The sequence below is a fragment of the Podarcis liolepis genome (assembly GCF_965112155.1).
Source record: "Podarcis liolepis genome assembly, chromosome: 4".
NCBI lineage: Eukaryota > Metazoa > Chordata > Lepidosauria > Squamata > Lacertidae > Podarcis > Podarcis liolepis.
The window spans coordinates 73,747,160-73,760,004 of record NC_139558.1 but is presented as its reverse complement, the minus strand read 5'-3'; the positions used below and the strand labels follow the sequence as shown (position 1 = coordinate 73,760,004).

The 12,845-nt window shown below is 41.0% G+C and overlaps 2 protein-coding genes across 2 annotated transcripts; one reads left to right on the top strand and one right to left on the bottom strand.

Annotated features, from left to right (window-relative positions):
- Window positions 1-557: 557 nt before the first annotated feature.
- Window positions 558-4,213, bottom strand: LOC310705757 (lymphotactin-like). The gene is made up of 3 exons (XM_083500584.1): window positions 4,024-4,213; window positions 2,996-3,113; window positions 558-1,950 (listed from the first exon to the last, which is right to left on the bottom strand). Exons 1-3 carry the CDS (start codon window positions 4,091-4,093, stop codon window positions 1,818-1,820), a joined length of 321 nt encoding a protein of 106 aa, XP_083356710.1. The 5' UTR covers window positions 4,094-4,213; the 3' UTR covers window positions 558-1,817.
- Window positions 4,214-8,263: 4,050 nt separating this feature from the next.
- LOC310705915 (uncharacterized protein) lies at window positions 8,264-12,503 on the top strand. Its single transcript, XM_083500883.1, has 3 exons — window positions 8,264-8,460; window positions 9,576-9,696; window positions 11,069-12,503. The coding sequence occupies exons 1-3, from the start codon at window positions 8,265-8,267 to the stop codon at window positions 11,202-11,204; spliced, it is 453 nt and encodes a 150-aa protein (XP_083357009.1). The 5' UTR covers window position 8,264; the 3' UTR covers window positions 11,205-12,503.
- Window positions 12,504-12,845: the final 342 nt, after the last annotated feature.

The window sequence follows — 12,845 nt, the reverse complement described above, 5'->3', positions numbered from 1 at the left end:
TAACAGTGCACATGGCTGGTATTTTCACAGTCAGAGATTCCAAGGCAGAAAAAGACTGATAACTATCCAGTCAGAGTCACTGAGCACAGTAAAAGCTGTTGAATGCCCAACTCTTTGTGAATGTTTGAAATAATTAAACTCTCAGACCTCAGCAGAGTGGATAAAGGCTGTTTTAAATCTTCTCATTTGGTTGCCATGCCTTACCTGTTTGAACTGGTAAAAAACTAGGAATAGGATGGAACTTGTTATCTATCTATCATCTCCCTCCCTCCCTCCCTCCCTCCCTCCCTCCCTCTATATATATGTCATCTATCTATCTATCTATCTATCTATCTATCTATCTATCTATCTATCTATCCACACACACACACACACACACACAGTACCAAACATTTCATCAGATTTTTCTTGTGTTCTGTTACACCATGTTGTAACTGAAAAGAACCCGAGCAAGTAGTAAAGAGATGAAATGTTCTTGTTAAGATTTCAATGGGATTTGTACAAAAGCACTTCCTGGTAGATTCTACTTACTGTTAATAACCAAAGGATATAAAATATCATTCAAAGGACTGATTTATTAAGTGCATAGTAAAAGCATGGTAAAAGTAATTTGATCCCAAGTGTTGTAAAACCAACAACTGAATGAACAACTAAGTTCACATGAATGTCTTTGAATTAATATAAGTATATCTCTTCATTCAGCTAAGACATTTAAGATGCTCTTCAAAAGATTGCGTGGCATTATTCTTTTTGTACTCTTGACCAAAAACAATAATAGCTATCTTTTTCAAATATTCTCACTGTCACCTGTATTCTGTTGCTGTAACGTCTAGTTTGATCAGCAAATGGATCCAATGACAGGAAGTTAGTTGATTAATTTTTAAAAGTTCTTCAAAACAGATGACAGTCCCCTCAAAAAATCAAGGAAACGAAAAGGTATACAATTTTGAAGAATGGCAGCAAGAGACAGTATTATACATTCCACAAAAGTTTCCAGTGATCATGTACTAAACATGAAGCAGATGAAGAAAGCACAAATTTGAATTACAGGCAGCTCGTTCTATTTATTCCAATACATAAGTCCACATCCGTTTTAATAAACAGGCCTGTCCTTGATTTCTTTCTTGATACTGCTTTCCTTCTATTAGCTATTTCCTCATATATTTGCACAATAGGAACAACCTCCTTACAGCCATATGTATCTTAGTGACCTAGCTAGGGCCAAAACTCTTTTGCTAACTGGCACTGTGGAAGAGTGATGAGCTTTACCTAGAAATCTGGCTATTCACATGAAGCTTCATGAGATAAAAGGACATTCTGAATATCCATGGGGGCCTCATCATTTTGTAAGTGCCAGATTGGTTTCTAGGGCTCCTCTCCCCGCAACCCCCAGCATCCCCTGAGGTTTATGTTTGTATAATCAGTGATATCTTAAGCACAGGAAGCCCTCAGCCATCCTAAGAGGGGAATAATAAGTTGTATGCAATCATAGAACACTCTAGATTAATATTGTCTTCGAAGGACACTATAAACCAGAGAAACAATATGATGAAAAGGGAAACTCTGAATAAGTACTCCCCAAACACTGAAAACAGCTACAATTGAAAATATTGAAAGAACTGCCTTCTTCCAATAAATAAAAAAGGTTATCCTAAAATAATTAAGACTAAAGGCAGCATTAAAATGCTGTGATTGCATCAACATTGCTTTGATGGATGAATAGATTCCAGTGAAACTACATCAGTTCAGTAACTTTATTTCCAGTCAGGAATTAGCCAAAGTTATGAGCAGCTATTGATGATTTGATGTGCTGCAGCTTAGCGGGTCATATTCCTAGATGTTGTTCTTCTTTGTTGTATTGCCTTTTTTTGGTCCAAGTAGTTCATGGTTTTTGTCACCCATGGAAGATCATGTGGCACACAGACCTTGACACCTCTTCTGGTGATTAAGCTGCAAGAGAATAGAAAGCAAATCACTAAGTTTAATTTTGTTGAAGAATTATTGTGGATTGTATTTCTATGTGAAATATAAAACACAGTGCTTTGGGCAGCTGTTCTGTGTCCACTTCCTAGTGGAAGTGGAATCCAGCACAATGGGACTCAATGAGACTTATTTCTGAGTAGACTTGCAAAGGATTGCAGCTAAAATTTTATTGGCTTCCGGTTGGATTGGTGTCAATAATAGGTTGGAAGTTTGAATGATGAATGCTGGACACTATTAGATGCCTCCCCTTAAAACAAGAACACAAGAAGAGCCTGCTAGATCAGGCCAATGGCCCATCTAATAATAATAATAATAATAATAATAATAATAATAATAATAATAATTTATTTGTACCCCGCCCATCTGGCTGGGTTTCCCCAGCCACTCTGGGCAGCTTTCACAGAGACCAAAAATACACTAAAATGTCACACATTAAAAACTTCCCTGAACAGGGCTGCCTTAAGATGTCTTCTGAATGTCAGGTAGTTGTTTATAGCTTTGACATCTGATGGGAGGGCGTTATTTTAAATTAGTATTTTAAATTAGTTTTTTCCCCTATTGTGTTTTTATTGTAATTTTACTGGTGTTAGCTACCCTGAGCCCGGCTCTGGCCGGGGAGGGTGGGGTATAAATAAAAATTATTATTATTATTATTATTATTATTATTATTATTATTATTATTATTAATATTATTAGTCCAGCATCCCGTTCTCGCAGTGGCCAAGCAGATGCCATGGGAAGCATGCAATTGGGACCCGAGGGCAAGAGCATGCTGCCTCTGATAGGGAGGCAGAGCATAGCCATGATGCAATAGTCTCCTATATTAATCACATATTTGGTCACCCACCCAGACAGTTATCAGATAGAACATGGAATGAACATTGCATAGTATACACTGGTAATACTACTACTTCTAACTGGAATCTGTGTTTCTTTGGAAAGTCACGCAAGCATGTCTCTTTCTTCAGACTTGTAGGCTACTTTACAGTTGAAGATTAGGCAAGATACTTACATCACAGCTTTTACTGGTCTGGTTTGGGTTGTATAACTAGCAAATCTTCGGATGTTCATTTCATTTGTCTCCAAGGTTATACAGGAGTCGAGTGCCATAGTCTGAGATCCAAGCGTTCCTTAAAAAGAGATAAAATATAAGTTAAACTGGCATCAAATAATCAGGAACATCATCATCATCATCATCATCATTATTATTATTAGAATTAGAATTAGAACTTATTTCCTTCCCCTCACCCTAATGTCTCAGGGTAGGTACAACAATTTAAAAAACTTCCCAAATATAAAAACACGCTATTTAAAAGTGTAAAACAACTTTAAAATACAAAAAATAAAGGGGTTCCTTTATAGGGCTTTTGTTCTTGCATGTCTGTAAGTGATTCTGATTCCTGTTGGTCTTCTAGCTATTGGATTTACAATACAATAAGGCACAACTGTTACTCATTTAGGGTGGTGATTGAAATCTCTCTCTCCCCCCCCCACCCTGAAAACTGCACTTCTACTGCAAGGAAAACATTTCTCGGCTTTTATCAATCCAGGTAGGAACATAGGTGCACAGAAAAAGATTTCAGCATCCATATGGAAATTATCATTAGGAGTCCCCTATTTGGCCACCTCATGAGAAGAGAAGACTCCCTGGAAAAGACCTTGATGTTGGGAAAGATGGAGGGCACAAGGAGAAGGGGACGACAGAGGACAAGATGGTTGGACAGTGTTCTCGAGGCTACCAGCATGAGTTTGACCAAACTGCGGGAGGCAGTGGAAGATAGGAGTGCCTGGCGTGCTCTGGTCCATGGGGTCACGAAGAGTCGGACATGACTAAATGACTAAACAACAACAACATTTATCCTCTGAGAACTACAGTTCTCAGAATTCCCAGTGTGGAGATGGATTGCTAAACTGCTCTGCGAATTTTAGCTCAGAGAGGGAAATAAGGGTATTCAAACAATTCTTGGCACCCTTAACAAACTACGCTTCCCAGGATATGAAAAAAACATACGACTACTATTAATAATATTTTAAACATACCTGTAATAATATATACACTGAAGAGCTCGAAAAAAGCGATGGTCAGAATGGCTGCTGTGTAGAGTTTCATGGTTGATCCTTTCCTGAGGTGATGGGACTACAAGTAACTAAGGGTTCCCCTCAGCAGATTTTTATAGCTCGCTGGACCCTTCCTGGACCCTTCCTGAGCAAGAGGCGTAATGGGGAGGATGAGAGGCGGAAAATCTGAGAACACACTTCAGGCTTGGTTTTTTTCTAGTCAGGTGAAGGGGGGGAAAAACCTTCATCTCTGCTAGCCCCTCATCGACAGCTTTTTCCTGCCACAATGTGGTTACTGCTTTAGCACTTCAAAAGTCAGTTTTATTTTAGGAACAAAAGAAAGTTCTTTCTCTGCAGTGGAAACCAGTAATGTGTCTATGGTTTCATCTTGATGCTGCTCAGAAGAGCCACAATGCACCACACAAATCAGGGAGAAAATGTGTAGCTCAGAGAAGAGGCTCATGTGTACCAATGGAGAACCATAACAGGACTTCAAAGATCATCACTCGCTCCATTTCTAATGATCGGGTGTGAGTACTGTTGGCCGTGGGACCAAACCAGCACCACTGTCTCACGCACAAGGAAAGTATTGGCAGGACTGTGGAAACCAAAAGCAGGCCAATGTGGACAGAGTGTGCTCAGTAGCCAGGGAAGGCCAACTGACTGGGGTGGGGAGAAGAAAACCAGGTTGGAGAGGGAATGACATATCCTGGGGGAGGGCAATTGGTATTCCAAAGCATGACTGCACTGGTGTGTTTTCACTGTGCCAACCTTACTCAACCCTGCCAGCACCAACAATGTCAGTAGTGGGAGGTCATGTAAGTGCCAGGACCTGACCCTGCTGACAGTGCTAGCTGCAACCCAACATGGAAACCCTATGCATAATCCTACTAAATCTAGTCGGTTTAATAACAGTATTAGGCTAGCAAGATCTTGTGAGATCTTCCTGAAATCTCACAAGATCTCATGAGCTCTGTAAGATCTTGCAAGAGCTCAGTGAGATCTCACAAGATCTCACCAGAATCTGCCATTGTTGCTGCAAGGCACTGCTGCGCAAAACAGGTAAGGGAGGCTTGGGCGGTGGTGAAATTCTCAGCATGTTGTACGCTGAAAGAAAATTATATGAAAATGATGTACCGGTGGTATTTGACTCCTAGTAAGCTTGTAAAAATGTATAAGACAAGTGCAAATATCTGCTGGAAATGTAAGCAAAAGGAAGGCGCCTTCTATCATATGTGGTGGACCTATAAGGTTCTAAAAGCATTCTAGGAAAGCATGAACCACAAAAATCATACATCCACTGTTTCTTTCATAATATATTTTTTTATTGTTTTCCTCCTCTAAAAACTAGGTGCGTCTTATGGAGCAAAAAATACGGTGATTATGTTCAAGTACCTTAACATCGGTTCAGTCATCACCCACACTGAATTTGTTTTGTAGGTCAGGCTGAAAGAAAGAGGTAAAGCAGTGTGAAATATATGCAGAAATTAATGGCTTTTGGAAAATGTTTCCATGGGCAGCTGTGCATATTAAAGGGGCTAAACTTCCGAATAAGAAAGATATCCCTACTTGGGATGCAAACGCTAAAATCTCTAGAGCACAGTACTTACTGGATGCTTTTGGAAGAAAATACCACTGATGCAAACAAGGGCCTAGATTAGGAGTGGTCAACTTGCAGCCCCCTCCAGATGTTGTTGAACTCCCATCAGCCCTACCAACATAGCCAATGGCCAAAGATTATAGGAGTGTAGTCCAACATGTGGAAGGTCACAGGTTCTCCATCCATGAGATGAATGAAAGGTGAAGATATTGTCAGGGGCTGGGCAGAGGAGGAGGAGGAGTGGAGACCACCTCCCCATCCTGACCCTTCCAGGGTGGAGGAAGAGGAAGATAGTACAGATTTACAACAGTGGTTTGCGGGAGTTCATAGCTCAGAGGCAGATAAGGGGGGAAGTGGGGAGAGGAGAGGAGCAGCAGGCAAAGCTGGAGCAGCAGCTGGCTGACACATTGTCACTAGAAAGCTTTCCAGACCCACCATCTCCCAGAACCCGGCAAGCCTTAAAAATAGGAGAGTAAAGAGATCGAAGACAGAGGGCACTTAGTGGCACCTGTAGAGGAGATGATGATGACGACGAATGAGGAAGTGGGAGAGAAGGGGGGTGGAGATTCACTCGGGACAATGCCATTATCCCAGAGGCTGGGTTCTATAGACTGTCTCTGTAAAGTTTGAAATAAAAAAAAGGACTGTAAGAGCCTTTTCCTTGTCTTTATATTTTCCTGGGCAACTAGCTGGGAGCCGCTGACAGCGCCCTGACAGATATGTACACCAACATACCTTATGTGCTGTGAGTGACAGGAGTTAAAAAAAGTGAAAGATGAGCTTTGATATTTAAAAAATGTACATTTAATTTCAAATACTCTTATTAGATCTCTTAAAAAATAAATATAATTAAAAAGAACCCTTAATATTACAATTTTTCTGATATAATTATAAGATGAAACATCCACATACCCTGTTCTTGGTATCGTTGGTGCCTGTTTTCATCAGGCTAATCTACAATATCTATAAACATTTGTTGGGGCAATTTCCAGAAGTAGTTTTATATTTACAATATGAGCAGATTCCAGCAATTCATGGACACTTTGTTGACATCTTGCTTTTCCACCTGATGACATGAAGGATATTATTAGGAGCAAGTGTAATTTTGCATCTTGTCTGTGTAGCTCTAGAGTCTGCCATGAAATTACATGGAGATGCATTCCCTTAGAGTGCTGAATAGGGGAGCAGGTGGCGCAGTGGTCTAAACCACTGAGCCTCTTGGGCTTGCTGACTGGAAGGTCAGCAGTTTGAATCTGCACAACGGGGTGAGCTTCTGTTGCTCTGTCCCAGCTCCTGCCAACTTAGCAGTTTGAAAGCATACCAGTGCAAGTAGATAAATAGGTACCACTGCGGTGGGAAGATAAAAGCCGTTTCCATACGCTCTGGTTTCTGTCACTGGGTTCCGCTGCGCCAGAAGCGGTTTAGTCATGCTGGCCACATGACCCAGAAAGCTGTCTGTGAACAAACACTGGTTCCCTCGGCCTGAAAGCGAGATGAGCGCTGCACCCTATAGTCGCCTTTGACTGGACTTAACTCTCTCTCTCTCTCTCTCTCTCTCTCTGTGTGTGTGTGTGTGTGTGTGTGTGATTATTATATTATCATGGGATTGGGAGCTAACCTGGTTGTCATCTTCGGTGTCCCCTCCAATCCTGTTGTTTTACACCTGTAGGATGAGATTCTGTAGAAAATGAGACTGCTAAAATGATCAAAACAAACCTCTTTGTTAAGTTAATGGCTTTCAAAAAGTCCGTTGTATCTTTTGGGTTATAGGTGACTGGCTGCCACAGAAACTAGTCGCTGGAGATGCTTCCAAAAGATGAGCTTTTACCTGACTGGAATGTGTCCTTGAACTCTGATCATGCCTCATGCTTGCCTGGATGGAGGACAGGTGTGCATTTTTATGTGCATGTAGAAACTAGCCTACTATAGAAACATACAATTTAAATTCATTTCTCCACCCTGAAGGGAATGCAGCCCTTGAGCTGATATAGGTTCCTTACTGCTGTGTAGGAGAACAATAGACCTGGGACCAATCTCAACTTGCAGCTGAAGCTGGGAACATACAGGTGCCCAATTCTGTTCTGTGATAATCCAGTGGCATTGGGTAACCACCTAGATATCTAATGGGAGAACAAACTCTGTTGAAGTGTTAATGCTGCACACCCTTCCATCTTACACACAGTCTGTTTAAAGGTGTGAATAAAACCATATTTCATGAAGACACCACTGTTTCCTGTGATTTTCATTCTATCATTATCAGATTGTCAAGGACATGGTCCAGCCATCCAAAAGCACCCAAAGGAAGCAGAGCAGGGCAGGTAAGGGGTGTGACCTTAGGGACTATCCTGAGAGCCTTGGTGGGATGCATTTATCTTTCAGGTCTGGGGTTTCCTAGTCCCACCATAGGTCATCTGTTTATATGAGCTGGCTTTCTGAGCTGAGTTTTCGCTCTGGTTTATGTGGCTTCACATACAGCTTAGTGATGTCACTAGGTTGGTTTCCACCACACTTTTTTTCTGTGCCTGAAATAATACTAACCAGTGAAATGTTAGAAAGTGACCATATCGTAACAGGAAAAAAGCTTCCGGTGAGTGTCAGCACAGAAAAGTTTTGTTGGACAAAAATGATCATCTGCTCCACATCCTCCCCATTACGCCACTTGCACAGGAAATGTCCAGTGACCTATAAAGGTCTGGTGAAGGGAGTCTTGAGATACTTGCACTCTCGTCACCTGAGGAAAGGTCCAACCATGAAATTCTATATGGCAGCCATTCTTGCCATTGCTTTCCTTGAGCTCTTCAGTGTATGCATTATAAGAGGTATGTGTGTGATTTTATTCTGCTATTCAGCAGTAGCATCCAAATTGCTTTTTGGGATAAAATCCTTATATTGCTTTAGATACTGGCAAAACAGCTTTCAGTGCAGCCAGAACCCCAATCCATTTTATTGTGTATCCAGTTCCCGAAACAGATACAAGGTCTTGTTTTATGGATGATGATAAAGTATGATATATGTGTGTGCAGGTGGAGATGGAGAGAAGTTAGATTTGCTTCAAAATTAAAGGAGAGCCTCCCTAATTTGCACATTCCAATTCAATAGGTCAAGGGAAACAAACACCCTTTGAAATACTCTGAATTTTGCAATGCAGTTCCCCCGATGCAGTGAAAAATGCACATGCTGGGATAAAGTGTGCATAAAATGCCTATATTAGCAGAAACAACATACAAAAATATGTTTTGTTGGGGAAAATAGGTTTGTAAGATGTGTATATTAGGCAAAACCACATAATAAATGTGCATAATATGAGAAATTATCCATAAAGTGATGGCGAATTTTCATGAGGACTTTAAAAAAAAAGCAAACTGCTATAGAAATGTAGAAGACTGAACTTAAGACTGGAAAAATTAGAAACTTAGCAAAACCAAAATTGACACATTTGTTGATTCCCGGTGTGGCAACTGTCTACTGACTGTGTTGCATCCCTGAAGCATTTCCATCTTTGTGGAAGATATAATCACGTTTTGTTGTTCTTATTATCCACATTTTTGTTGTGATCATAGAATCATAGAATTGTAGAGTTGGCAGGGATCCCAACTCTACAATTCCTCATACGGCTTGGTTTCCAGACCCTTGACCATGACAACCTGTTTGCCCCTTTAAACATGTGCCAGGTGCTTTCTGTTCTTTCAGCTGGGTCCAGAGCTCCCTTATATTCAACAAAAAGGGTTCTGGGCATAGCTGATACTGAGCAACATACTCTGATGAGAACATGAACCACCGCTCTGCTTCTTGATGCAATTTCAAACTTCCTCTTCCAGACTGGTAATCTGCAACGGATTGCACATCACATGGTGGAATTATACTTTAAGGAAAACAAAAAATAAAATAAAAGTGAAAGCTTCATTTCCCCCCTCCTATTTTATGTCTTTTTAAGGAAGCCTTGGGTCTCAGACCAGGCCACAAAGTGTCTGTAAGGGGTATCGTGAAAAACCAATCAAGAAGCAAAGAGTTGTTGATTACGAGAAGCTGGAACATGGACTAGTGAAAGACGCGATGTGAGTATCTGTTTGCTATTATTTTGGCATATTCTTGTGGCCTTATAATGATTTAGGTCATATACAGCCAGAGGAATTCTTATGAACATCAAAAGGGGGACAGCTGAGTGGCTAATGGCAGACTCTCATGCCATCCTAGAATGCACTTAAAGGATAGGCAAGCATTCAACACCAGTGACCCAACCATGGGACCTTACTCGGGGCTTACCTCTATAAATCAAATAGTCCCTTCCTCCAAAATGTTTACCAGGAATGTGACATTTCACTAATTCCTACTAAATAAGTGCTGACTATACAGATTCTTAAAGGGATGCGGGTGGTGCTGTGGGTTAAACCACAGAGCCTAGGACTTGCCGATCAGAAGGATGGCAGTTCGAATCCCCGCACCGGGGTGAGCTCCCGTTGCTTGGTCCCTGCTCCTGCCAACCTAGCAGTTCGAAAGCACGTCAAAGTGCAAGTAGATAAATAGGTACCGCTCTGGCGGGAAGGTAAATGGCGTTTTCATGCGCTGCTCTGGTTCGCCAGAAGCGGCTTAGTCATGCTGGCCACATGACCCGGAAGCTGTACGCCGGCTCCCTTGGCCAATAAAGCGAGATGAGCGCCGCAACCCCAGAGTTGGTCATGACTGGACCTAATGGTCAGGGGTCCCTTTACCTTTATACAGATTCTTATTAATTCTTACAAGTATAGTTATAAATCAATCTTATATTATAAAGATCAGGTCCAGGCCTTGTTAGCACTTATCCTAGTGCACTTAAGCAGCGATTGCTAACATCAGCTTATCTCATCACGATCACAGCTCTCTTCTGCAATGTAACGCTAGGGTATATTGTCTAGTCTTCAACTGTAAAGTAGCAAGTAAGCTGGGGAGGGGATTCATTCCATGAGGAAAAACAAAGGGTTAATAATAGGTAATATTAGAGCAGTGTATATATGTGTGATAGAGAAGACTCAGGAGGGTGATTACCTCATAACGCAAGCATTGGTTCCACCTTTGCATGTGCCATGTATCTGTGGTGGCTAGGCATCATGGGAGTTGTAGTTCCCATAACGTTGAAGCATCTTGAATGGCCGCCATATATGCATGGAAATGTTCAAGGTCTCAGAGAAAGAACATAAGAAAAACTAAAACTAGACCTTGCTGAGCCGGACTAAAGTTCATTTAGACCAGCATTATATTTTAAAGACTACTTTCCCCTTGCAAGCACATCCCCACACAAAGCTGCTTTCCTCCATAATGTGACAAACATGCATTCAAGCTACAGGTAGAACAGCCTTCCCTCACCTGGTACCCTCCAGATGTTTTGGACTATAAACAAGAATATAAGCCACATAACTTATTTGCATTGGCTTGCCTTTTGTTGTCTTGCAGATTAACATTAAGAGATGGTTCCAGGGTCTGTGTGAAACTTGAACGTCCCTGGGTGAAGAACATCATTCACTACGTGGACAGAAAAAACAAAGTCCACAGAACCACAATGAGCATATCTCAGCTCATGACCAGCTAGACTTCAGCATGTCAGAAAGAAAATGAATTGATATTGATTTATATATATCTCAGTAACTTTGCATTAATGTACCATTTTTATGTTACTGTGTATTTTTGCAATATTTTATTTACCTTGTCTGTTATTGCTTCTGTTTTCTGTACACCGCTTAGAGATATCTTTAATAAACTATGCGGTATAGAAATTAAATAATCAATAATCAAACAATGTCGAACCACCAGCTCACTATTATTACTACCTGTGGACTGGGAAATATAGTTTCTGAAACAACATAGTTTGGAATGCCTTCCTCCAGTCAAGCAAAGCCGAGTGAACACAGGCCATGGACTGCTGCCTTTCGTCTTAATTGCTTTCGTATTCTTTATTTATAATTATTATAAGACGTCAGCTCATTCAATAATTTCAATTTTAGCTAGCTGTGGGTTAAACCACAGAGCCTAGGGCTTGCCAATCAGAAGTTTGGCAGTTCAAATCCCTGCAACGGGGTGAGCTCCCATTGCTTTGTCCCTGCTCCTGCCAACCTAGCAGTTCAAAAGCACGTCAAAGTGCAAGTAGATAAATAGGTACCACTCCAGCAGGAAGGTAAACGGCGTTTCCATGCGCTGCTCTGGTTCGCCAGAAGAGGCTTAGTCATGCTGGCCACATGACCCAGAAGCTGTACATCGGCTCCCTCGGCCAGTAAAGCGAGATGAGCACCGCAACCCCAGAGTTGGCCACGACTGGAACTAATGGTCAGGGGTCCCTTTACCTTTACCTTTTACAGGGCACACCAAAGGGAATGATGATAGCTCAGTGGTAGAGCATACGTCTTGGAAGCAGAAGGTCCCAGCTTCAATTTCTGGCACTTCCTGAAACCATGGAGAGTTTCTGCCAGTCTGTGTAGACAATGCTTAGCTAGACAGACCAATATATGATCATTTTCTATGCTCTTATCCCTCCCAGATCTAATCCCTGATCATTTCCATATTTTATATGATCTGTCGTATTGTTGCACCCTGATTATGGCACTCCTTTCCTAGAGAAGCCTGCCTAGCACTTTCTTTGTCATCCTCGAGACACCACACAGATATTTTTCATTCTGCCAGGCCTTTTGGGTTTTTGGTTCACATACTGCTGTTTTAACAATGTTGCAATTTTACTGTTGTTTTTATTGTATTTTTATTGTATTTTATTGTAGACTGACCTGGGATCATTTTTGTTGATGCAAAGTGTATAAGTGTATATAATACCCACATGAATGAATGAATGAATGAATGAATAAATAAATAAATATGGGGTCCCCCCACAGTTCCAGGATTATTTTCTATGGTTTTTTCTATTCCATCACACATTATATATATATATATATTCAGGTCTAGTAATTCAGGATTCATTCAGAGGGAGGTCTCCTGCAAAGGTCTGATATATTCTAGAGACATAGTCAGCAAGCAGCCAAAAGGAATATGACACATCTAGCTATAATGTGCCACTTTTGTCACTGTGATCTATGGCGAACTGAACAAGGTTGGAAAAATAAACAGAAATTGATCCTTCTATTCCTAACATACACATTTTCCCATTTTGCTTTGTGATGCTGTTGAATATATCATTTTTCCAAACTTGTTCAGTTCGCCACATTTCTTCAGAAATTTGCATTTTTTT